At 42.7% G+C, this 26,217-nt stretch overlaps 1 protein-coding gene across 4 annotated transcripts in view; it reads left to right on the forward strand.

Annotated features, from left to right (window-relative positions):
• Window positions 1–26,217, forward strand: part of LOC108710721 (PHD finger protein 21B) — a 54,813-nt gene that overhangs the window by 20,714 nt on the left and 7,882 nt on the right. For 2 of the 4 annotated variants that reach the window (XM_041585830.1, XM_041585832.1), the window contains exons 2-5: window positions 15,887–16,165; window positions 23,520–23,612; window positions 23,697–24,254; window positions 25,177–25,228. In XM_041585830.1, coding sequence (XP_041441764.1) covers window positions 15,887–16,165; window positions 23,520–23,612; window positions 23,697–24,254; window positions 25,177–25,228 — 982 coding nt within the window. Of the gene's footprint in view, window positions 1–15,883; window positions 16,166–23,519; window positions 23,613–23,696; window positions 24,255–25,176; window positions 25,229–26,217 lie in introns of all 4 variants that reach the window. The other 2 variants (XM_041585829.1, XM_041585831.1) reach the window with 1 other exon arrangement.

Raw genomic sequence — 26,217 nt, forward strand, 5'->3', positions numbered from 1 at the left:
CTGGAAACCTGTTATCCAGAAAGCTCTAAATTATGGAAAGGCCCTCTCCCATAGACTCTATTTTAGCCAAGTAATCTAAATTTTTAAAAATGAATTCCTTTTTCTGTGTAATAATAAAACAGTAGCTTGCTCTTGATCCCAACTAAGATACAGGTATGGGACCTGTTATCCAGAATGTTCATGACCTGGGGTTTTACAGATAACAGATCTTTCTGTAATTTGGATCTTCATACCTTAAGAGAGAAAAAAAAAGTGTTGATGTAGTTCCCCTTTAAAATAAAAACATGCGATTTAAAGGTGCTTATATAGTAAATACAGGTATGGGATCTGTTATCCAGAATGCTGGGATTTTATGGATAACGGATCTTACCGTAATTTGGATCTTCATACCTTAAGTCTACTAGAAAATCATATAAACATGAAATAAAGCCAATAGGCTGGTTTTGCTTCCAATAAGGATTAATTATATCTTAGTTGGGATCAAGTACAAGCGACTGTTTTATTATTACAGGTATGGGACCTGTTATCCAGAATGCTTGGGACCTGGGGCTTTCTGGATAAAGGATCTTTTCATAATTTGGATCTTCATACCTTAAGTCTACTAGAAAATCGTATACATTTTAAATAAACCCAATAGGCTGGTTTTGCTCCCAATAAGGATTAATTATATCTTAGTTGCGATCAAGTACAAGCGACTGTTTTATTATTACACAGAAAAAGGAAATCATTTTTAAAGATTATTTGATTATAATGGAGTCTATGGGAGACGGCCTTTCTGTAATTCGGAAATTTCCGGATAACGGATTCCATACCTGTATAATTAATCCTTATTGGAAGCAAAACCAGCCTATTGGGTTTATTTCATGTCTATATCATTTTCTAGTAGACTTAAGGTATGGAGATCCAAATTACAGAAAGATCCATTATCCGGAAAACTCCAGGTCCTGAGCCTTCTGGATAACAGGTCCCATACCTGTACTTGATCCCAACTAAGATATAATTAATCCTTATTGGAGGCAAAACCAGCCTATTGGGTTTATTTCATGTTTACATGATTTTCTAGTAGACTTAAGGTATGAAGATCCAAATTACAGAAAGATCCATTATCTGGAAAGCCCCAGGTCCTGAGCATTCTGGATAACAGGTCCCATACCTATACTTGGTCCCAACTAAGATATAATTAATCCTTATTGGAGGCAAAACCAGACTATTGGGTTTATTTCATGTTTATATGATTTTCTAGTAGACTTAAGGTATGAAGATCCAAATTACGGAAGAAAACGTTCTGTATTCTGGATAACAGATCTCATACCTGTATTTACTATATGCCTTTAATCTCACATTTTGTTTTTTAATGTTTTTATTTTAAATGTAAATGTTTACAAAACCAATAAAAAACAGAGGAGAAGAAGAAGAAAGAAGGTAGAGAGGGGCGGTGAGACAGAGCTACAAGTTGTTCTATACATTATACGAGATGTATTTAAACAGTTTGAATATTAAGCCAGGTACCCTAAATAGCTTCAAATTGTCCTGGGCAACCTCTATCCAGATAGGCTCACAGTTTTATTTTAAAGGGGAACTAAACCCCAACACTTATTTATTTCTTTTTTTCTCTGCATAACCAAAGAACTGTTTTTTTTTTTATAGTTCAGTCATTAAAAAGAATTGCTACGTTAAAAAGCGACGCCTGTAGATTTTCTCTGCACTGCTGCAACGATGTAGCACAAGCCGAGCGACTTTCGCTGCTCAAATGTATAAATGACCATTGCGTTTCCAAACACCATCAAGATCGGGAAAGTTGCTTGAAATTACATTTTATTTTCCTTGATGCAACTAAGTTCCCCTTTAAATTCTTCTTTTGTGTTTTTTTTTTTTAACAAATGGCATTTTTTTTTTTTTTTTACTGGCTTTTTCTTAGAAACCCAAATCCGTAGGGGGTGCGCAGTTGAATTGATGGGCTGACATTGTAAAGACTAAGTGCTACTTTGTTTCATATGCTGCACCTTGCTCAGTGAGTGAGTGTGTGTGTGTTAGTGCACAATAAGATGGCTGCCTGTGTATATTATCAGGGGGATATTTACAAGCCGCCCCCCTCCTCTGTTAGAAAACCTAATTGGGGGAAGAGTGGAGAAAGGAGCATCTGGTTAGTTATACAAATGGCTTTAAGGAGGGGTTACCAAATCTACTAGCAGATGGACCCTCACACACAATTACCAGGCACAGATGCACTACAAATCCACACAACTTGCAGTTTTTTTTTTTGTTTTATATATAGAAACTGCACTTAACTTGTATCTCGGCAGGAAAAAAAAAAAGTTGCTTGTTTAAAGCAAATCTACTGCTGCCGAGTCAATAGAATCATTCTACAAACACCCAGCGGAAGTGGCGAAGATACCTTTGTAGCAGGAAATAGATTTCTGTTTAAGGGAGAGAAATGCCGTGTGTAATGGGTATCTGTACCAGGGCCGCCATCTGGGGGTACAAGTGTACTGGGCCCAGAAGTGCTGAACTATTCAAAATAGCCGGGCCCCCTTGACTGCGCCGAAGCCGTGTCGCCTCCTTTCTAAGTCCTGAACAGCCGAAATGCGGACGTGCTGAAAACCTGAACAGCCGAAGTCCCGAAGCGGCAAAAAGCACCGAGGTCATGAAAGGAGGCAAAATTGAAGTCCTGAAGCGGCAAAAAGACCCGAAGTCATGAAAACAGATGAAATTGAAGTCCTCAAGAGGCAGAAAGACCCAAAGTCACAAAAACAGACAAAATTGAAGTCTGAAGTGGCGAAAAGACCCAAAGTCACGAAAGGAGGCGAAATTGAAGTCTGAAGTGGCAAAAAGACCCGAAGTCACGAAAACAGCCGGAATTGAAGTCCTGAAGCGGCGAAAAGACCCGAAGCCACAAAAGGAGGTGAAATTGAAGTCCTAAAGCGGCGAGAAGACCCAAAGTCACAAAAGGAGGCGAAGTTGAAGTCCCGAAGCGGCAAAAAGACTTGAAACCACGAAAACAGACAAAGTTGAAGTCCTGAAGCGGCAAAAAGACCCAAAGTCACGAAAGGAGACTAAGTTGAAGTCCTGAAGCGGCAAAAAGACCCAAAGTCACGAAAGGAGATGAAGTTGAAGTCCTGAAGCGGCAAAAAGACCCGAAGTCACGAAAACAGCCGAAATTGAAGTCCTGAAGTGGCGAAAAGACCCGAAGTCATGAAAACAGACAAAATTGAAGTCCTAAAGCGGCAAAAAGACCCAAAGTCATGAAAACAGCCGAAATTGAAGTCCTAAAGCGGCAAAAAGACCCAAAGTCTCGAAAGGAGGCGAAGTTGAAGTCCTGAAGCCACAAGTTCAATTCCTCTGAACATCAATGTGTGTTTTTTTTATTTATTTATTTATTTTTCAATCCCCTGGCCACCAATGTATTATTTTAATATTCTATAGGCCCCTGCCACCAATGTTTTTTTTTTTAAAAAACTATTCTTTGGGGCCCCCAATATTTTGTTACTTGTAAGGGGGGCCCTGGAGTCAATGTTTTTTTTTTTAAAAAAAAACAAAAACTTATGGGGGGCCCTGGTCCCCAATAGCTTTTTCTAACTTTCGTGTGTGGGGGGGTTACCTTTCTTTTTTAGCACTGATGTCTGTGTGGTCTTTTAACTGTGATGTGGAGTGGGCGGGATCTGGGGTGGGACATGGGGGCGCGGCAAATGTTGTTGTACAGGGCCCTGTGATTTCTAGTGGTGGCCCCTGATCTGTACTAATATGAAAGTTAAAAAAAGGATAAAAGTTAAAATGGCGGAGGAGGCAGCCATTGTACTGAGGGGAAAGGATTGAAACTCGCACAGAAGAAATAATAGAAATCGTTGTTCCTTTGAAGGCTCGTTTGTGAGTTTCATTGGAGAAGAGACATTCAGCTGCTAATGGTTCTATAGAAAAGGGCCCAGACAGAGGCTTTGTTTTTCACTAATCCGACCACACGCACGGCTATTGTGCCCCACCGAATCCGCTCACCGCCATTTGTTTTGTGGCTGAGTTTGTTTGTCCTGGGCAATCAGATTCGAATGTGATCATATGGAAGTAATCCCTTAAAATCGAAATGAGAATCCGTTTGGGTATTAAACTAAGCTGGAATGGTCCTTTCAGCTGTCGGGGGGGGGGGGCTGCTCAACGAGATTGGGTGGTTATATCCAGGGGGTGAGCAATCAGATTGGTTGACATCTGGAGGCACATTTACCAAAGGTTGAGTTGTTTTTAAAAATTCTACTAAAATCCTATAAAATTGAAATTCAACCAATCAGAATTTATTATTTAAAAAAAAATTAAAAAATAGGGATGCACCAAATCCACTATTTTGGATTCGCCCGAATCCTTTGCGAAAGAAGGCAAATCCATTTTTTACTTCCTTGTTTTGTGACAAAAAGTCACGCGATTTCCCTCGCCGCCCCTAATTTGCATATGCAAATTAGGATTCGGTTCACCCGGGAAGAAGGGTTGGGTCGAATCTGAATCCTGCTGAAAAAGAACGAATCCTGGATTCGGTGCATCCCTAAAAAAAAAACGAATTTTTAAATCTCTGATCTATATCTACCCGAAAACTCATCGAATTTCGATTCACATTTAAAGAACTTAATTTGAAAAACTTGAATGCCAAAAAGTCTGCAAACAACTCCAAATCCCTGGACATTTCCCTGTGACTTAAACAGCAATTCGGCAGGTTTTAGGTCTCAAATAGTTGAACTTGAGTTCTTAAAGGGGCAGAGTATGATAAATCTTGAAAATCGAATTCGAAATATATAGGGATGCACCGAATCCACTATTTTGGATTCAGCCGGACTTCCGAATCCTTCGCGAAAGATTCGGCTGCGTTTGCATATGAATTTGCAAATTTTGGTGGGAAGGAGAAAACATATTTTACTTGTTTTGTGACAAAAAGTCACGCGATTACCCCGCCCCTAATTTGCATATGCAAATTAGGATTCGGTTCGGGCGGGAAGAAGGATTTGGCCGAATCTGATTCCTGCTGAAAAAGGCCGAATCTTGAACCGGTGCATCCCTGTCGAATTTTTCAAACTTGAATGAATTAAATCTACCCGAAAACTCAAATTGAATTCGACTAAAAAAGAACATGAATGCCAGGAAGGCTGCAAACAACTCCAAATTGATCCCTCCCCATGACTTAAAGGACCAGCATCATAACTTGTTTATTTAGTATGCATTGGAAAAAAAACCAAAAAACAACCAAGACAAATTAAACTTTAAAATCGCAAAGTCTTTATTAAGAAATAACTTACCGAAACTCCGCTTGCGCTCCTTTTCAGAAAGCGATTGGGTGATCCATCGTGCGGCGCTCGATTTCTCCTCCCTGCCTTCCTTATAGGAGATAACCAGGGAGGAGAAATCAAGAGCCGCACGATGGATCGTTGTCTTGTCGCCTTTTCTGAAGAGGAGCGGAATCTGAGTTATTTCTTAATAAAGACGATTTTAAAGTTTCATTTGTCTTGGTGTTTTTTTTTCACTGTATACCAATGAATTTTTTGAATTTTGATGTCACTGCTCCTTTAAACAGCAATTCGGCAGGTTACAGGTGGCGAATAGTCGAATTTGAGTTCTTAAAGGGCCAGGGTATGCCTAATCTCGAAAAAACGATTTTAAATTTTTTTTAAGAATCCAATTTCAATAACTCCCTAGTTGAATTTGGACCATAAAAAAAATTCAGAAATTCTAATTTTCAATTTGTTCTTTTGGAGAGGTTACCAGATGAATGGATCTTTTTCTGATAGGTCTACCCACCTGCAGGGCCAAATTTGGGGCATAATGGGGGCCGTTGTAATTGTTTATCCTGGTTTTCGGACAGATCTCCATCGGGCAGGTGTTTGGCAGGGCCCCGTACATGGGCCAATAAATTGGCGACTTGGTCAGCCAACAGGTTTCGAAAGTGCGCAAAACTCGCTGCCCAAATAATAAAATGTTCTGTGTGTTTGTTTCCCTGTGTTTGGGATAGGGAATGCACCGAATCCACTATTTTGGATTCGGCCGAAACCCTGAATCGTTTGCGAAAGATTCAGCCGAATACTGAACCTAATTTGCATATACAAATTAGGGTTGAGAAGGGGAAAACTTCTTTGCTTTGTGACAAAAAGTCAGAAAAATTAGGATTCGGTTCGGCCGGGCAGAAGGATTCGGCCGAATCCTGCTGAAAAATACCGAATCCTGGATTGGGTGCATCCCTAGTTTGGGAATGCAAGATCTTTGCGCTGCCTGATACTCCGGATTCCCTCGGAAGAAATAAAAGCGCTGCCCACAGAGATGCGTAGGAGCCGCTTGCAGCGGAAATTAGGTCACATTATCGTAGATCAGGTCACACTATTCTGTATTGTGTACAGAGCTGACAGTCCTTACTCAGTGCTTATTCCTATAGTCCGGCCCAATAAATTCAGCCTTGGCAGCGAGCACTTTGTTTACTACAATACAGTTGTAGCTTTTAATGTTTTCTACTCATTCACCATGTGCAAGAGGTGAATAATACTACAACCGAGCACAGCTTTTTGCACTTTCCTTTTTCTCCTGTAAATGGCTTTTTTTTTTTTATCTGACTGGTAGAATAAATTGATTCAGTGTTTTCTCTCGGGAGATCTGTAGTAACGGGCGATTCTTCCCCCCCCTCCCCATTCATACGAAGCGTAACCTAAAAACTGCCTTTGCCAGCGCTTTTCTTAGGGGGAATTAAAATGCACAGTGGGAAAGTGAAGCAGCAGCGGCCGCCTGTTGGGGATCAGATTATCAGAAATGGCTTTACTGCAAAATATTGACATTTTAGGCTTCCTCTCTCAAAAAAAAAAAGGGAGAATAATGAAAGTAGAACCAGCACTTTTTTATTTGTGTTCCAGTCAATTTTGTCTTGTGTTGTTTTCATATTTTGTTCGGTGATCTGTTACCTCACAGTGGGCGGGACTAGAACACCAGTTTACAGGGATGGGGCAAGTAGTAGTGGGTGAGACTAGAACAACAATGACCGTTTAAAGGATGAAAGACAGGAAGTAGTGGGCGGGACTAGAACAACAATGGCAGTTTAAAGGATGAAGGACAGGAAGCAGTGGGTGGGACTAGAACACAACAATGGCAGTTTAAAGGATGAAGGACAGGAAGCAGTGGGCAGGAATAGAACACACCAGTAGCAGCTTCAAGGATGAAAGACAGTATTTGGGACTAGAATACACCAATGGCAGCTTCAAGGATGAAGGACAGGAAGCAGTGGGCGGGACTAGAACACACCAATGGCAGCTTCAAGGATGAAGGACAGGAAGCAGTGGGCGGGAATAGAACACACCAAAGGCAGCTTCAAGGATGGACAGGAAGCACTGGGCGTGACTAAAACACACCAGCTTCAAGGATGAAGGACAGTATTTGGGACTAGAATATACCAATGGCAGCTTCAAGGATTAAGGACAGGAAGCAGGGGGCTGGACTAGAACACAACAATGGCAGTTTAAAGGATGAAGGACAGGAAGCAGTGGGCAGGACTAGAACACAACAGTAGCAGCTTCAAGGATGAAGGACAGTATTTGGGACTAGAACACACCAATGGCAGCTTCAAGGATGAAGGACAGGAAGCAGTGGGTGGGACTAGAACACACCAATGTCAACTTAAAGGATGAAGGACAGGAAGCAGTGGGCGGGACTGGAACACACCAAAGGCAACTTAAAGGATGAAGGACAGGAAGCAGTGGGCGGGTCTAAAACACACCAATGGCAGCTTCAAGGATGAAGGACAGGAAGCAGTGGGCGGGACTAGAACGCACCAATGACAGCTTCAAGGATGAAGGACTAGAACACGACATGGCAGTTTAAAATAAGGACAGGAAGCAGGGGGCTGGACTAGAACACGACAATGGCAGTTTAAAGGATGAAGGACAGGAAGCAGTGGGTGGGAATAGAACACCTCAATGGCATCTTAAATGATGGACAGGAAGCAGTGGGTGGGACTAGAACACACCAAAGACAGCTTAAAGGATGATGGACAGGAAGCAGTGGGCGGGACTAGAACACACCAATGGCAGCTTCAAGGATGGACAGGAAGCAGTGGGTGGGACTAGAACACACCAATGGCAGCTTAAATGATGGACAGGAAGCAGTGGGTGGGACTAGAACACACCAAAGACAGCTTAAAGGATAATGGACAGGAAGCAGTGGGCGGGACTAGAACACACCAATGGCAGCTTCAAGGATGAAGGACAGGAAGCAGTGGGCGGGACTAGAACACACCAATGGCAGCTTCAAGGATGAAGGACAGGAAGCAGTGGGCGGGACTGGAACACACCAAAGGCAACTTAAAGGATGAAGGACAGGAAGCAGTGGGCGGGTCTAAAACACACCAATGGCAGCTTCAAGGATGAAGGACAGGAAGCAGTGGGCGGGACTAGAACACACCAATTAAAGCTTTAAGGATGAAGGACAGGAAGCAGTGGGCGGGACTAGAACACACCAATGACAGCTTCAAGGATGAAGGACAGGAAGCAGTGGGCAGGACTAAAACATACAAATGACAGCTTCAAGGATGAAGGACAGGAAGCAGGGGGCTGGACTAGAACACAACAATGGCAGTTTAAAGGATGAAGGACAGGAAGCAGTGGGTGGGAATAGAACACAACAGTAGCAGCTTCAAGGATGAAGGACAGTATTTGGGACTAGAACACACCAATGGCAGCTTCAAGGATGAAGGACAGGAAGCAGTGGGCGGGACTAGAACACAACAGTAGCAGCTTCAAGGATGAAGGACAGTATTTGGGACTAGAACACACCAATGGCAGCTTCAAGGATGAAGGATAGGAAGCAGTGGGTGGGACTAGAACACACCAATGGCAACTTAAATGATGGACAGGAAGCAGTGGGCGGGGCTAACACCAATGGCAGCTTCAAGGATGAAGGACAGGAAGCAGTGGGCAGGACTAAAACATACAAATGACAGCTTCAAGGATTAAGGACAGGAAGCAGGGGGCTGGACTAGAACACAACAATGGCAGTTTAAAGGTTGAAGGACAGGAAGCAGTGGGTGGGAATAGAACACCTCAATGGCAGCTTTAAGGATGAAGGACATGAAGCAGTGGGCAGGACTAGAACACACCAATGGCAGCTTCAAGGATGAAGGACAGGAAGCAGTGGGTGGGACTAGAACACACCAATGGCATCTTAAATGATGGACAGGAAGCAGTGGGTGGGACTAGAACACACTAAAGACAGCTTAAAGGATGATGGACAGGAAGCAGTGGGCGGGACTAGCACGCACCAATGGCAGCTTCAAGGATGAAGGACAGGAAGCAGTGGGCAGGACTAGAACACACCAATGGCAGCTTCAAGGATGAAGGATAGGGGGCGGGACTAGAACACACCAATGGCAGCTTACAGATAGTGGAGGCAGGGAGTTTTTAACTCCTGCAGTGGCTAGAACCTCTTACATGCAAAGGATGGGGGTATGCTTGGTGTCTTTAGGGGTTCTGGTTAGTGTGTCAGAAGTTATATCATGGCTCTATCTCTTTGGCTTCATTTCTACTTTCCCCTGTGATTTATATGGCATTGATGGATGTTTCTTTCCTATCTCTAATGCTGTTTTCTTTTACACCTCGACTGTTTGTATAAAGCCAATGTTACCTGCTGTGAGGCTCCAATAGGCCGATACAGGCAGGGTATGTAGAAGAGGAGTCCAAAGCTGACTCTTTGATTTCTCCTTGCTCCCTCTAGTGGGAACATCATACCAGGTAGAAAGATTAGACTGCAAAATACAGATTGAACAACTTTATATCTGAAGATTCCGCCCTTGTTTTCACCGTTCTGGGAAAACCCTCGCAGCCGGCTATTTCTATATGAAATGTTACACGAGAAATGACCGCGTCCTCGGCTTTGTGTGATCTCCCCAAGCTGCAGCAGAGTGATAATAAAGAAATAATTTGGGATTTAGATGAGTTCCACCGATCAGACCGTTGCAGATAAAAGCAGAATAAAACCGTCCATGACATTAACATTTCCACAACTAAAAAAATAATAATCTGGTTTCTAATCATGTTGTTCTTTATAAAGGGAATATTATCGTTGCAGAGAACAGGAGACCAATATCTTGTGTCAGCGCAGGGAGGCAATTGTTTCCTATAATAAGTGACATCTTGTGAATGCACCAGAAATAACAACCGCGTTGGCAGCTTCTTTAATAAAGCCCGTTCCCTTCTTCTTGATGAAAGAGAGAGGAGGGGGGACATTGATTTGCCTAGTTCTTGCTGTGATGTGTCTTCCAGTGACATCCAGAGCTTGCCCCGCAACTGCAAGTTCTACTGGGTATCACCTTGGTATCTATGGAAGCATACTATAGGATACACTGTTACCCTCTGGCTTGGGAGTTTTAGTTCAATTACAGCTATATACATAGAAATGTGTGTGTGTGAAGAAGAAAAATGTCCAATGCACTTGATGAAGGGCCTACGGGGTGATTGGGACCTATACTACTTAGCGGGGCCCTTCACCCATCAATTAAGTAGAAAAGGGCCTAAATTAACAAAAAAAACACACTTAAAGGGGTTTTTCACCTTCAAACAGTTGTTTTCAGATAGATCACCAGAAATAACTTTTTCCAATGACTTTCTATTTTCTATGTGTCACCGTTTTTCTAATACTGAAGTGTAAAGTATAATTTTTCACCTTCTAAAGCAGCTTGGGTAGGTGGGGGGTCGCCGACCCTGCAAATCTCTGGGTTTCATTACAGGCAGCCGTTAGAATTGATACAATAGTTACTAATACTCCAGGGATGCTGCTGAGAAATGGATCAACTAAGGGGCAGATTTATCAAAGGTCGAAGTGAAGATTTTGAATTAAAAAAATTTGAATTTCGAGCTTTTTTTTTTGGAGTACTTTGACTAGCGAATAGTCCAAATTCGAATCGAATTTGAAAATTGTACTGTCTCTAAAAATTCGACTTCGACCATTCACCATCTAAAACCTGCTGTTTTATCCTATGGGGGACCTCCTAGAACCTATGGTGGATTTTGAAAAATGTAAGCTTTTTTTGGGGAAAAACTTCAAATTGTACGATTCGAATTAGATCGGAAAACGGACCTATTCAAATGAAAATGGACCTATTTGGCCAAAAAAAAACCTTCGATTTAATTTCGGTTGGTCTTTTTGAATTCGAATTTCGATGTTTTTCAAATGCGTAATTCGACCCTTGATAAATCTGCCCCTAAATGTTGCAAAATTGTAACCGTTTAGAGTCTGCACCTGAATTACTGAGCTGCCTGACTGAGACACCAGAGACGGGGACATTCAACTTTGCACTAAAAAAAATAAATAATGGAAAGTAGTTGAAAAAAGTCTTTTATTTCTAGGGAACAATCTTATTATTTGTGGTTTTTGAGTAATTTAGCAGCTCTCCAGTTTGCAGTTTCAGCCGGCTGGTTGCTAGTGTCCAAATTCCCCTAGCAACCATGCATTGATTTGAATAAGAGACTGGAATATGAATAGGAGAGGCCTGAATAGAAAGACGGGCACAATTATTTGTAAAAGGTTGCAGTCCGATTTCTTGTACTTTTTTCCATTAACAGTCCATGAGTCCGATTCAAAGTGGCAGAAAAGTTCCCTTTCCTCCCTCACACTATGTTTATACCACTATAATACACAAAAGCCATGAATATCTTGTAAATTCTATCCTTATAAACGGTGAGTTCTGATGTCATCAGTTATAAACGGTGAGTTCTGATGTCATTTCTGTCACATGACTCACTGAAATTTGTGTATTATAATAAATAATGTTTTTATATGGTCATGAAACTCCTCGGTAACTTATAATATCCTTATATTTTACAAGAGGGGGTACTTTATTCACTATGTATCTATTAATGTGACTGGGAGCTCCACATAGGACCAAAAACTGCCCAAAAAAATAGTTTCCCCTTTAACATTCTAATTCTGCAATTGGCTACATGTTGGGAAAGGAAATTAAGTGACTTTTTGTTACAAAACACGGATGTAAAACATGTTTCCCGTTCCCACCCCTAATTTGCATATGAAAATTCGGATTCAATTCGGTATTCGGCCAAATCTTTCTCAACGGGTTTGGCTTCCCCTGCCTTCCTGTTGGCTAGAATGAAAATCTCCGGTGGGATGCCAATCGGAGCGCTTTGTTTTCCCGAAGTCGCCTGAAGTTTCCTCGTGAAGCGCTCTGGTTAGAATGGAAATCGCCGGCGGAAAGGCAGGGGAGATTAGCGGGGAAATTAGTCGCCCCAAAGAAGAGGAGATTAGTCACCGGGCAACTAATCTCCCTGAAATCTGACCCTGTGTCTCTGCCCTTTAAGATTAAAAAACAAACCCTACGGCCTGGATTCCTGTTAAGGCTGTGTAGCATTAAATGTCATTAAAAGCATTAACTTTGGGATTTATTGCTCATGAAAACATCGTAAAAACTCTGCCCACCCTGAATGAATACATTTCCATAGAGCCACAGTGATATATTACTATAAAAAGGACACGTCCGTTTAAAAAAAAAAAAAAAAAAAAAGGAATTTTATAATTAACAATGCAGTTTTATGTTTTTCTGGGAGATTTTTTTTGAATCATTCAACTTCAGCTAAGGGTCGGGGCACACAGGCAGATTCGGGGTAATTAGTCGCCCGGCGACAAATCTTCTGTTCTTCGGGGCGACTAATCCCCCCCCCCAAACTGCCTTCCGCCAGCTGGATGGCACTGGATGGCACTCGTAGCGAATTAATTTTCCGAAGTCGGAAAAGTTCGGACAACTTTGGAAAAACGAGTCGCTCCGAGTGCCATCCCGTCGGCGATTTACATTATAGCTGGCAGGGGAGGCAGTTTGGGGGGTCGCCCTGAAGAAGAGAAGATTTGTCACCGGGCGACTAATCTCCCCGAAATTGCCTGTGTGCCCCGACCCTTACTTAGCATTTCTGCTCTTTGGGTTTGAGGGGAGGAGCTTCAGCGGTTCCGAAGCTTTTGCCATAACAATAGTTAAAAGTAGGCACTATTTTGGATTCGGACGAATCCTCCGAAAGATTTGGCCCAATACCGAACCGAATCGGAATCCTAATTTGCATATGCAAATTAGGGTTAGGAAGGGGAATTTTTTTTTTACTTCCTTGTTTTGTAGCAAAAAGTCATGTGATTTCCCTCCTGACCCCTAATTTGCATATTCAAATTAGGATTCGGATTAGATTCGGCCGGGCACAAGGATTCGGCCAAATCCCAATCCTGCTGAAAAAGGCCAAATCCCGAACTGAATCCTGGATTCGGTGCATCCCTAGTAAAAAGGCCCCAAAGCCTTCATGATTTCCCCTTTAAACCGCCTGCTTTTAGTTATGTGATCCAATGTATCTCTTCTGTTACAATATATCTATTCTGTTATAATGTTTTTCTTCTGTTATAATGTATCCCTTCTGGTGTAACGTATCCTGTAAAGGAAACAACCAATCACAATAAGCATATCTTGCTCAGGCTACTTTATCTACATTTCACCTCCACTCGTATCCTTGATGGGAGTGTAGCCATGTTGCTCTCTGTGGGCGGGACTTGCACTTAATTCTGCCAATAGCAAGAGAGAGCCAGCTGTCCGTCAACTGCACTCCCTATCCCCGCTGACTTTTTTCCCCTTATTAATCCCAGTAAATTGCATTCGGATTGTTATCTATGATTGAATATCACGAAGTTTCTGGCCCTCTGCTGAAATGCATTCACCTCACAGGGGATGCTGGGAATTTTAGTTTACCATCCGCCCTGCTGAAATGATATAAATGCAGTTATCCGGCCGGCGCGGTTATTTTAGAGAATATATAAGTGCCGCAGGAACGCTGTCAATTGATTGGTCTGTGTGCTGATTCTGCAGTGCAATTGGATCTTAATCTCTTTAATAAGAGGCTGATGGGGGATGCCTTATCTTATATTTGGGGAGGGGGGTCTCGGCCTCGGTCTGTATGAATGTACGGACAGTTTGGAGCGTAACGGGTGATTCAATTGATTATTCACTAGGTACAAAGGTGCTTTTTTTTCTGTTTAGATAAAGGGAACGGCATGCAGCGTTACAAGTCGAACGTGATTTTTCTAAAGATGAGGCTTCAAGAGCCACAGAGAAGCACAAAACATCCCCCTCCCGCTTAGTGAAATCTGATTTTTTTTTTTCCCCCCCCTGTGACCCCTATAGAATCTAGCCACTCCTTTTGATTCTCCATGAATATGTATCTTTGGCAAGGTGCCTCTGACCTTAGCCGCGGTTGTTTTGGGAATATGCCTGACGTGTGCACCGGCTCTTCATATCTAAACATTCCGAATCAATGCACCGGATCTTATTTAAATCTTTCATATCTAAACATTCCGAATCAATGCACCGGATCTTATTTAAAGCTTTCATATCTAAACATTCCGAATTATGCACCAGATCTTATTTAAATCTTTCATATCTAAACATTCCGAATCAATGCACCGGATCTTATTTAAAGCTTTCATATCTAAACATTCCGAATCAATGCACCGGATCTTATTTAAATCTTTCATATATAAACATTCCGAATCAATGCACCGGATCTTGTTTAAATCTTTCATATCTAAACATTCCGAATCAATGCACCGGATCTTATTTAAATCTTTCATATCTAAACATTCCGAATCAATGCACCGGATCTGATTTAAATCTTTCATATCTTAACATTCCGAATCAATGCACCGGATCTGATTTAAATCTTTCATATCTAAACATTCCGAATCAATGCACCGGATCTCATTTAAATCTTTCATATCTAAACATTCCGAATCAATGCACCGGATCTTATTTAAATCTTTCACATCTAAACATTCCGAATCAATGCACCGGCTCTTATTTAAATCTTTCATATCTAAACATTCCGAATCAATGCACCGGATCTCATTTAAATCTTTCATATCTAAACATTCCGAATCAATGCACCGGATCTTATTTAAATCTTTCACATCTAAACATTCCGAATTATGCACCAGATCTTATTTAAATCTTTCATATCTAAACATTCCGAATCAATGCACCGGATCTTATTTAAATATTTCATATCGGAACATGCCGAAACAACGAGCCAAATCTTATTTAAATATTTAATATCTAAACATTCCGAAACAACGGGCCGAATCGTATTTAAATATTTCATATCTGAACATGCCGAAACCACGAACCGACTGTTATTTAAATATTTAATATCGAAACATTCCGAAACAACGAACCGACTCTTATTTAAATATTTAATATCTAAGCATGTCGAAACCATGAACCAATGGCATTCATTACGCACAGGCTCAAAAATTCAGACATTTTCGAACCCGGAGAGCAGGTGGGGGGAAAAAAACGCATTTTATAATTTAATCATTGAAAATAATTCCGGCGTCTCTTGTTCTGCGCGTCCACGTTTAGCTTTGGAAAATCCCCCCCCCTTTTGTATAAATAAGAAAGAGAAGCTTTATCAGGTCCCCCGTAATGTGCGGCTGTTCCTCCCTGGCTCGGTGCTTCTGATTCACCGCGGGAAGCTCAGTCGGAGTCAGGCAGGAACAGAAAAACCTTGATAATTAGTGATGAGGGAATGTTGGTAGCCGGGAAGAATGGCAGTCCCCGTGGCCCCTCGGCAGGTTGGTTAAAGCAGGGAGAAGATGATGATGTGATGTGAGTCCCTTCTGTGCAGCCAGAGCTTTGTGCATCTCCTCCTCCTCCTCCTCCTCCTCCCTATTGAGTATATGCAATAGCTGCTGGTGCTCACTGAATGCTTAAACCTCTCCTTTCCTCATTCAGCATCAATGGGAGGTGCCTGGAAATAAACATGGGAAGGAACGGGGGGCATGTGTCTATAGTAGCCTCAACTCACCTAATTTTTTTGGTTTCTTTCCTCTCTCTCTCTGTGTTTGGCAGAAGCTGGCAGTCCGGAGCTGTCCTGTTGGTAGTGCCAAGCCCATCCCGCTCATCAAATCACCCAGCAGCCAGGGCATCGCCATATCAGTCGTTCCGGCCAAAGCCCCCGTCACTATGGTGACCGCACACCTCAATGGCCAAAAATCAACCAATGCCACAGCTCCTTCAGCAACGAGCGCCACCGAACAGACTGCGCCAATCAACCTCCAAACCACAGGCAAACTGGTGGGCGGAACCTTAAATCTGGCAACAAGGAGGGTGTCTGACATATCCCATGCGCAGGTGAGAATACACTATCCAGGTGCCTTGTATACTCAAGTCTAAGAATGAATCTGGCTAGAAATAGTGTATTTTAGATACTGTACTTACTGTACCAACCCACTGGTGTCGCAGCCCTATATCAGTAATGATTAGTGATGAGTGAATCTGTCCAGTTTTGCCGTCAGCGGGCGTTTTTTTATTATGGCAACTTTTTTATCCTAATGCAGTGCTGTCCAACTTCTGTGGTACCGAGGGCTGAAATTTTTCCGCCCGACATAGTGGAGGGCTGATAATGGAAGCCAGTGTTGACCACTCCCTGTTTTAAACCACACCCACTTTAAACCACACCCATGTTTTCATAAGACCAAAAAACAAATGGTTGGTGCTCACTGCAGGGACATCACTTATTACTTATATGTGAAAAAAGTTGTCATATTAAGACATACCCTTAAATCCATATGCCTCCTCTTCCCCTTGGATAACACAGCATCCCCAACACCTTAGGGGCCCCTAACAATAATTTATTTTTACATTTTTAACAAACCCCCAGAACAGATACCAGGCTCATGTTCCACAGGCAGAGCAGGGCACGCACAGGCAGAGCAGGGCACGCACAGGCAGAGCAGGGCACGCACAGGCAGAGCAGGGCACGCACAGGCAGAGCAGGGCACGCACAGGCAGAGCAGGGCACGCACAGGCAGAGGAGGGCACGCACAGGCAGAGGAGGGCACGCACAGGCAGAGGAGGGCACGCACAGGCAGAGGAGGGCACGCACAGGCAGAGGAGGGCACGCACAGGCAGAGGAGGGCACGCACAGGCAGAGGAGGGCACGCACAGGCAGAGGAGGGCACGCACAGGCATTAGAGTAGAAAACTATGCTCAGATTTGGGGAGATTAGTCCCCCAGAGCGTCTAATCTTTCCGAACTGCCTCTCACCGGCTAGAATGTAAATCGCCGGCGGGTTGGCAATCGTTGCGCTTCGTTTTCCGAAGTCACCCAAAGTTGCCTCACGAGGAAACTTCGGTCGACTTCAGAAAACGAAGCGCTTAGAGTGCCATCCCGCCTTCGATTTTAGTCGGCGAGAGGCAGTTTGGGGAGATTAGTTGCCCATAAGAAGAGGCGATTTTATCACAGGGCGACTAAATATCCCCAAATCTGAGCATGTGTCTCTGCCCTTAAATCTCAATGGGTCAATGGGTGTTTTTTCTTAGGGTGACTTTTTTTCTCCTAATGCTTTAGGGCAGAGACACACTCTCAGATTCAGGGATATTAGTCGCCCAATAAAAAAATCTCCTCTTCTTCGGGCGACTTCTTCGGGTCGCTCAGAGTGCCATCCCGCCAGCGATTAAGATTCTAGCCGGCGAGGCAGTTCGGGGAGATTAGTCGCCCCAAAGAAGAGTCGGCGGGCGACTAAATCTCCCTGAATCTGAGCGTGTCTCTGCCTTTAAAGTCAATTGGCGTTTTTTTCTTATGGTGACTTTTTTCTCCAAATGCATTAAAGTCAATGGGCGTTTATTCTTATGGGTGTTTTTTTCGCTTCAAATTTTTCCCATGGCAAATTTTCACGAAAAAATTTGCACTTGTCAAAATTCGGAATTCCGCTGCGAATCCATGGCTGGCGAATATATTCACTATGATCCAGGCCTTCGCAATTGCCCTCAGCAGCTCCCCATCTTGGGTCTTGTTTTATGAGTCGGTGGCACTGCACATGCTCAGTGGCTGCTGCTGAGAAGCTGAGCTTAGGGGTCGGGGAGAAATCACCCAGCAGAAAGTGAAGTTCTTCTGCCATAGAAACTAATATGCTTTAGGGCTGTAGCATACAGTATCTGAATCAATTCTGATGCAGACTGCACTGATTTCAATGCTGCCATGTGACGTGAATTTGAATTACAGGTATGGGACCTGTTTTCCAGAATCCTCAGGACCTGGGGCTTTCTGGATAATGGATCTTACTGTAATTTGGATCTTCATACCTTAAGTCTACTAGAAAATCAAATAAACATTAAATAAACCCAATAGGCTTGTTTTGCTTCCAATAAGGATTAATTATATCTTAGTTGGGATCAAGTACAACCTACTGTTTTATTATTACAGATATGGGACCTGTTATCCAGAATGCTTGGAACCTGGGGCTTTCTGGATAATGGATCTTTCCATAATTTGGATCTTCATACCTTAAGTCTACTAGAAAATCATATAAACATGAAATAAAGCCAATAGGCTGGTTTTGCCTCCAATAAGAATTAATTTTATCTTAGTTGGGATCAAGTACAAACGACTGTTTAATTATTACACCGAAAAAGGAAATACTTTTTTAAAAATTTGGATTATTTGGATAAAATGGAGTCTATGAGGGACAGGCTTTCGGTAATTTGGAGCTTTCCAGGTTTCCGGATAATGGATCCATACCTGTATTACTGATCAGCCGTGTACTGTGAATGTTATATAGTATTTATTGTGTATATTGTTTGCTAAAACCATGCAAAGTGACTTTGTAGCAGCTTCTATCGCAGCCGAATGGGATTCTCGATATTACTAGCACGAGAGAATAGAAATTATAGAGCATTTATTAAAGAAACCGGCACTTATTTGTTCATCTCTTTTCCCCTGAAATAAAAGCTCCAATTTAGCAAATGAAAGTCTTCTGGAAGCAATCCCTGCTCTCCGCTTTAATTTTCCCCCTGAAAAGGAGCTTTGATTATTAATGCGAGTCTACGAGGAGACGAGACGGCATCGTTGTGAATCTCTTAATTTAATTTTACACTAATAAGCAACCGCTAAGAGCAGAGCCATGTCTATTCCCCTGCTGTTCTGTGTGCCAATTCCTTTCAAGGCTTTTACAAATAAAATCGTCTTTCTTTGGTGTTGTAGTGATGTTATCCAGGGAAATAGCTATCCCTTTTAAATTACCCCAGTAACCTGCTGACTACTCTGCAAACATTTCAATTGCTCCTGTGATTATCCGAGTCTGTGCTACCAGGTCTGTCCCTGGCATTCTGTCCATGCAATGGATCATCTCAGATTTAGGGGACTGTTCCTGCTGAATTGTGCTTAGTACAGGGAATACCTATACTGCCATAGTTTATGGGATCTCTCTGTACAGACTATGAGTAAACTTAGGGACTGTTCCTGCTGAATTGTGCTTAGTACAGAGGAATACCTATGCTGCCATAGTTTTATGGGATCTCTCTGTACAGACTATGAGCAAACTTAGGGACTGTTCCTGCTGAATTGTGCTTAGTACAGGGAATACCTATGCTGCCATAGTTTTATCTCTCTGTACAGACTATGAGCAAACTTAGGGACTGTTCCTGCTGAATTGTGCTTAGTACAGGGAATACCTATGCTGCCATAGTTTTATCTCTCTGTACAGACTATGAGCAAACTTAGGGACTGTTCCTGCTGAATTGTGCTTAGTACAGGGAATACCTATACTGCCATAGTTTATGGGATCTCTCTGTACAGACTATGAGTAAACTTAGGGACTGTTCCTGCTGAATTGTGCTTAGTACAGGGGAATACCTATGCTGCCATAGTTTTATGGGATCTCTCTGTACAGACTATGAGCAAACTTAGGGACTGTTCCTGCTGAATTGTGCTTAGTACAGGGGAATACCTATGCTGCCATAGTTTTATGGGATCTCTCTGTACAGACTATGAGCAAACTTAGGGGACTGTTCCTGCTGAATTGTGCTTAGTACAGGGGAATACCTATGCTGCCATAGTTTTATGGGATCTCTCTGTACAGACTATGAGCAAACTTAGGGACTGTTCCTGCTGAATTGTGCTTAGTACAGGGAATACCTATGCTGCCATAGTTTTATGGGATCTCTCTGTACAGACTATGAGCAAACTTAGGGACTGTTCCTGCTGAATTGTGCTTAGTACAGGGGAATACCTATGCTGCCATAGTTTTATGGGATCTCTCTGTACAGACTATGAGCAAATTTAGGGGCTGTTCCTGCTGAATTGTGCTTAGTACAGGGAATACCTATGCTGCCATAGTTTTATGGGATCTCTCTGTACAGACTATGAGCAAATTTAGGGACTGTTCCTGCTGAATTGTGCTTAGTACAGGGAATACCTATGCTGCCATAGTTTTATGGGATCTCTCTGTACAGACTATGAGCAAACTTAGGGACTGTACCTGCTGAATTGTGCTTAGTACAGGGAATACCTATGCTGCCATAGTTTTATGGGATCTCTCTGTACAGACTATGAGCAAACTTAGGGACTGTTCCTGCTGAATTGTGCTTAGTACAGGGGAATACCTATGCTGCCATAGTTTTATGGGATCTCTCTGTACAGACTATGAGCAAACTTAGGGACTGTTCCTGCTGAATTGTGCTTAGTACAGGGAATACCTATGCTGCCATAGTTTTATGGGATCTCTCTGTACAGACTATGAGCAAATTTAGGGGCTGTTCCTGCTGAATTGTGCTTAGTACAGGGAATACCTATGCTGTCGATGTGGTGTAGTCTATAATATAAGCAGAAGTCTCTTGGCACAGATTGAGTCTGACGTCTCTCTTTGTATACACAATGTGAGGGGCTGTCCCTTTTTGCCAAATTACCATATGTTGTGCTTATTCTAATCGTTTATTTCTCTAAAGGGGACAGAGCATATGTTTACAAGGCAAGTCTATATGAACATTGGTTTGAATCAAACTGGTGCCATCCAGATGCTGCTCAGCTACAAGCCTCAAAGCCGCCTGTTATTGAACTCTAACCCCCAGCGCTTGTTAAGATGCAGGGAGTTATGTAAGCACTTTATAGAACATGAGCGGGAAGCATCTTGAACCTGGAGCTAAACCACAACTCCCAGCAAGGTCCGGAGTATAGTTGTTCGGATTAATTCCCTGTCTGGTTTCGTATACACATCTAGAAGTAGTGAAGAAAATGTAATTCATTTTTTTTATTAATGAGTTCTGTGTTCCTTTAAACTGGCCCTTGTTTACGGAGCAGGCCTTTCTTTCAACTCAGCGGGGGGTTAAATTGGGTTAAATCATTTTGGTGTACAAAGTCTGTACCATAGAATTGGTTTATAACCGGTGATTGCTTTCCCTGGGCCTCTATAATTTTTCTGTTTGCCGAGTTCCCCTTAGTGAGTTCTCATTTCCAAGATTTCGACACACAGGGGCTCTGTATTCTGCGACTGCTCTTATCGTATAATTTAAAGGCTAGAAATACTACATTTTATATACCTGTTTTACATTTTTCAGGGGACCGGAAAAAATTGGTGTAAAATCCAGGAAAAATGTAAAACCAGGGGAATGTATTCTACATAATATATAGGTGGGACCACAAAACAATTGGGATGCACCGAACCCAGGATTCTGTTCGGGATTCGGCCTTTTTCAGCAGGATTCGGATTCGTCTGAATCCTTCTGCTCGGCCGAACCGAATCCTAATTTGCATATGCAAATTAGGGGTGGGGAGGGAAATTGCATGGCTTTTTGTCACAAAACAAGGAAGTAAAAAAAAAGTTTTCCCCCTTCCCACCCCTAATTTGAGTATGCAAATTAGGATTCGGTTCGGTATTTGGCCGAATCTTTCACAAAGGATTCTGGGGTTCGGCTGAATCCAAAATTGTGGATTCAGGTGCATCCCTACAAAACAACAATGTAAAATGAGGCGAAACTTAATCAGGGGAAGTAAAATTGAGGTTGTACTGTACTTCCTTTACTAGCCCAGAGGTGCAACAACCTTATAACATTAATGATCCAGGACTTTAAAGTTGCCCCAGCAGCTCCCCATCTTGGAGTCAGTGGCACTGCACATGCTCAGTGGGCTCTGAGCTTCTTAGCTACTTCCTTTTGGAACCTTTAAGGAGTTAATCATTTATACCAATGGCATTTCCCCCAACAGCCCTATAACAATAATGATCCAGGACTTTACAGTTGCCCCAGTAGCTCCCCATCTTGGATCTTGTTTGGCATCTTGTTTTGTGAGTCAGTGGCACTGCACATGCTCAGTTGGCTCCGAGCTTCTTAGTTACTTCCTTTTGAAACTTTTGGAACCTTTAAGGAGTTAATCATTTATACCAATGGCATTTCCCCCAAAAGCCCTATAGCAATAATGATCCAGGACTTTACAGTTGCCCCAGCAGCTCCCCATCTTGGAACTTGTTAGGCATCTTCTGTGTGTCAGCGGCTCTGCACATGCTCAGTGGGTTCTGAGCTCCTTAGCTACTTCCTCTGGAAACTTTTGGAACCTTTAAGGCAGTGATCCCCAACCAGTAGCTCGCGAGCAACATGTTGCTCTCCAACCCCTTGAATGTTGCTCTCAGTGTCCTCAAAGTAGGTGATTATTTTTGAATTCCTGGCTTGGAGGCAAGTTTTAATTGCATAAAGACTATGTATAGAGCCAAGTAAAGCCTCCTGTAGGCTTCCAATCCACATAGGGGCTACCAAATAGCCAATCACAGCCTTTATTTGGCACCCCACGGGACTTTTACATGCTTGTGTTGCTCCCCAACTCTTTTTACATTTGCATGTGACTCACGGGTAAAAAAGGTTGGGGACCCCTGCTTTAAGGAGTTAATCATTTATACCAATGGCATTTCCCCCAACAGCCCTATAGCAATAATGATCCAGGACTTTACAGTTGCCCCAGCAGCTCCCCATCTTGGATCTTGTTTGGCATCTTGTTTTGTGAGTCAGTGGCACTGCACATGCTCAGTTGGCTCCGAGCTTCTTAGTTACTTCCTTTTGAAACTTTTGGAACCTTTAAGGAGTTAATCATTTATACCAATGGCATTTCCCCCAACAGCCCTATAACAATAATGATCCAGGACTTTACAGTTGCCCCAGCAGCTCCCCATCTTGGATCTTGTTAGGCATCTTCTGTGTGTCAGCGGCTCTGCACATGCTCAGTGGGTTCTGAGCTCCTTAGCTACTTCCTTTGGAAACTTGAGTAATTTTTTTTAATAATTCATACCAACGGCATCTCCCCATATTCTCATGGACAAAGTCCTCAAGAGCAAAGAAACAGCGGAATTCTCTCAAGGCTGAACCACCCCCTTTTTCCCATTCCCATTCAGAATACTTTGGTAAATAACCATTGCTATCAACAATCGTCATGTTTCCTGTTACCGTGACATTTTTTATTTCTCTCCCCATCCTGCTAAAAATCTTCCCCCTACCAAGGCAATGGCAATGGACAAAGCCCGTGTTTCGGCCATTCGTGAGTTTATTTATTCGCTGATTTCGCTGAGTATAGCGACGTCTTCATTAACGTTTTTCTGCGCATGGCACGTCGTCTCTAATCTGCCGTCACTCCATATTGGGGATAGGACACGAGGGGAGGGAAGAACAGTAAACTGTTGTCAGTATTTCCAATTAAACCAAACTCTGTTGTCTCCTGCTTCCCCCAGGCATTGGGAACAATAACGGCGGTGCCCATCAAAATCCCTCAGGTGAGCTCCTTGCACAGATTGGCAGGACACGGCCCTGCAGTGCTACCTCAGGTAAGGACCCCCCGACCCCTCTATATATGGGATGTGGAAATCATTGTCCCGTGTATATTATAATCCTTTTATTCTTTCTTACAGGTTAGGCCAAAGACTCTGATCCCAGAAAGCCTCTCGATCTCCCCCTGCAGAGAGCAGCCTTCCAAGCAGCCCCCTACCTTTCAAAAAGCCACAGTCGTCAGCATCAAAAACCCCAGCCCCGCCCTTCCCACCGCCAACAATACGGTCGGCCACATCCCCACTTCCGCTAGCCAATCCCAGAGTGTTTTAGAGCCGACGATTTCCTCTCCTCTCAGCGGGGCCGGAGTTGCCTATGCCATTATATCGGCTTCCCCCAGCAATGCCAGTCCCATTAACACCAGCACAGTCTCCGTGGTCAACGACGGCATCAAAGTTCAGCCGCTCCTCATCAGCGCTGACAGTAAGGTGGGTCCAAATACATCCGAGCGTCAGCCTTGTGGCTCAGCAGCGACTCTTTGTTCACTCCGATTCTTCCTTTACTTTTCTCAGGTTATCATTATTCAGCCTCAAATCCAGAGCCAGCCAGAATGCAAAACTGAAATCAAGAAGCTTTCGGAAGAGACGCAGACACCTCAGGGACCCCCAGCTGCCAAAAAGAAAAAGGAGGAAAATCCAGAGGTAAAATAAAATGTATATAGTTCGGTATCATTAGCAGGTTTTCATTCAATTTGCAGCCGGATATCGATCAAGAAGCCCTGGTGTCCATCACCTTTTATCGCCCTCTTCATGGCCTTTAGTTACAAGACTTCAGTTATGTCTCCCAGCTTCTCTGAATATACTTTAAAATCTCATTCGTCCCCTGTCTCTGATATTGTGCTTGGAGGTGTCCCAGAAACGTATTTTAGGGGATGCATGTTTTTTTTTCAAAACACATCAATAGAAATCTGCACTGAAATCTGTTTCTCAAAAGAGCAAACAGATTTTTTTTTATATTTCATTTTGAAATCTGACATGGGGCTAAACATATTGTCAGTTTCTCGGTTGTCCCTAGTCAGGTGACTTGTGCTCTGATAAACTTCAGTCACTCTTAAGGGTCAGGGCTAACAACAGATGCAGTCGCCATCCGACGGGATTTTGAACCCTGACGATTGACATGTGCCCATCTTTCGGGCAGATATTGATTGGGGAGGGCCCACACACGGGCCAATAAACTGCCGACTCGATCTGTCAGCAGCTTTTATCGTCCCGTGTATGGCCAGCTTAACACAAGATAACAGCTGCCTGGTAGATCTAAGAACAGCACTCAATAGTAAAACCCAGGTCCCACTGAGACACATTCAGTTACATTGAGTAGGAGAAACAACAGCCTGTCAGAAAGCAGTTCCATCCTAAAGTGCTGGCTCTTTCTGAAATCACATGACCAGGCAAAATGACTTGAGATGCACCTACACACCAATATTACAACTAAATACACTTGTTGGTTCAGGAATGACATTTTTATATTGTAGAGTGAATTATTTGCAGTGTCATTTAGAAATAAAAACGAAATCATAAAAATCATTTTAACGTTTATTTTCCTCTTTTTTTTTTCCCCCACTAGAAAATTGCCTTCATGGTAGCACTGGGCCTCGTCACGACAGAACATTTGGAAGGTAAGGCGGCAACCCTTTTACTTACGAAATACATTGCATACAGAAACCCGGGACTGTTAACCCTTTGCCTGTCGGCAAACTACCACTTTGGGGGTTTTCGCCTTCCTCTGGATCAACTGGCAATCGGGCAGGTTAAAATAGAGATAAAAGGTTGAATTTGATGGATGTGTCTTTTTTTCAACCTATGTTACCAAGCTTGGGTGCACTTCAGAAAGGCACATGATAGACCATGCATTTTTTATCGCTGGTAAGGCGTTATCACTGCAGCCTCCTCCTGCCTCTCTTGAAATTGAGCCAATCAGAAGTGACTACTACAGTGATGTCACGGCATGTACTTGCTGCCCATTGGCTCCTGCTTTCAGATTCGTCTAATAGCTCCTAAATGCTGAACAAAAACATTATAAATGTATCCTAGAAAGTTTTGTATTTTAATAGATTTCCTAATTTGAAAGGAAGCCTTAAAGGGGTTGCTCAACTTTGAGTTAACTTTTGGTATGATGTAGAGAGTGATATTTGACAATTTGCAATTGGTTTTCATTTTTTATTTGTGTTTTTTTTTTTTACTTATTTAGCTTTTTTTCAGCAGCTCTTCGGTTAGCAGTAGCTAGCCATGTGGTTGCTAGGGTCCAAATTACCTAGCAACCATGCATTAATTTCAATAAGAGACTGGAATATGAATAGGAGAGGCCGGTCTAGAAAGCCGATTAATAAAAAGTAGCATTAACAATAATTTTGAAGCCTTATCAAGCATTTGTTTTTAGATGGGGGTCAGTGACCCCTGTTTGAAAGCTGGAAAGAGTCCGAAGAAAAAGACAAATCGTTAAAAAAAATACGATCGAAAATAAATAATGAAGACCAAATGAAAATTTGCTTACACTTGGCCATTCTATAACATACTAAAAGTTAACTTAAAGGTGAACTACTCCCTTTTTAACACTTACTTACAAGCATTGAGTGCAAAACTCTTGCTTTCATTGCCGAACCAGCCA

This window comes from Xenopus laevis, chromosome 3L (genome assembly GCF_017654675.1).
Source record: "Xenopus laevis strain J_2021 chromosome 3L, Xenopus_laevis_v10.1, whole genome shotgun sequence".
In the NCBI taxonomy this organism is placed as follows: domain Eukaryota; kingdom Metazoa; phylum Chordata; class Amphibia; order Anura; family Pipidae; genus Xenopus; species Xenopus laevis.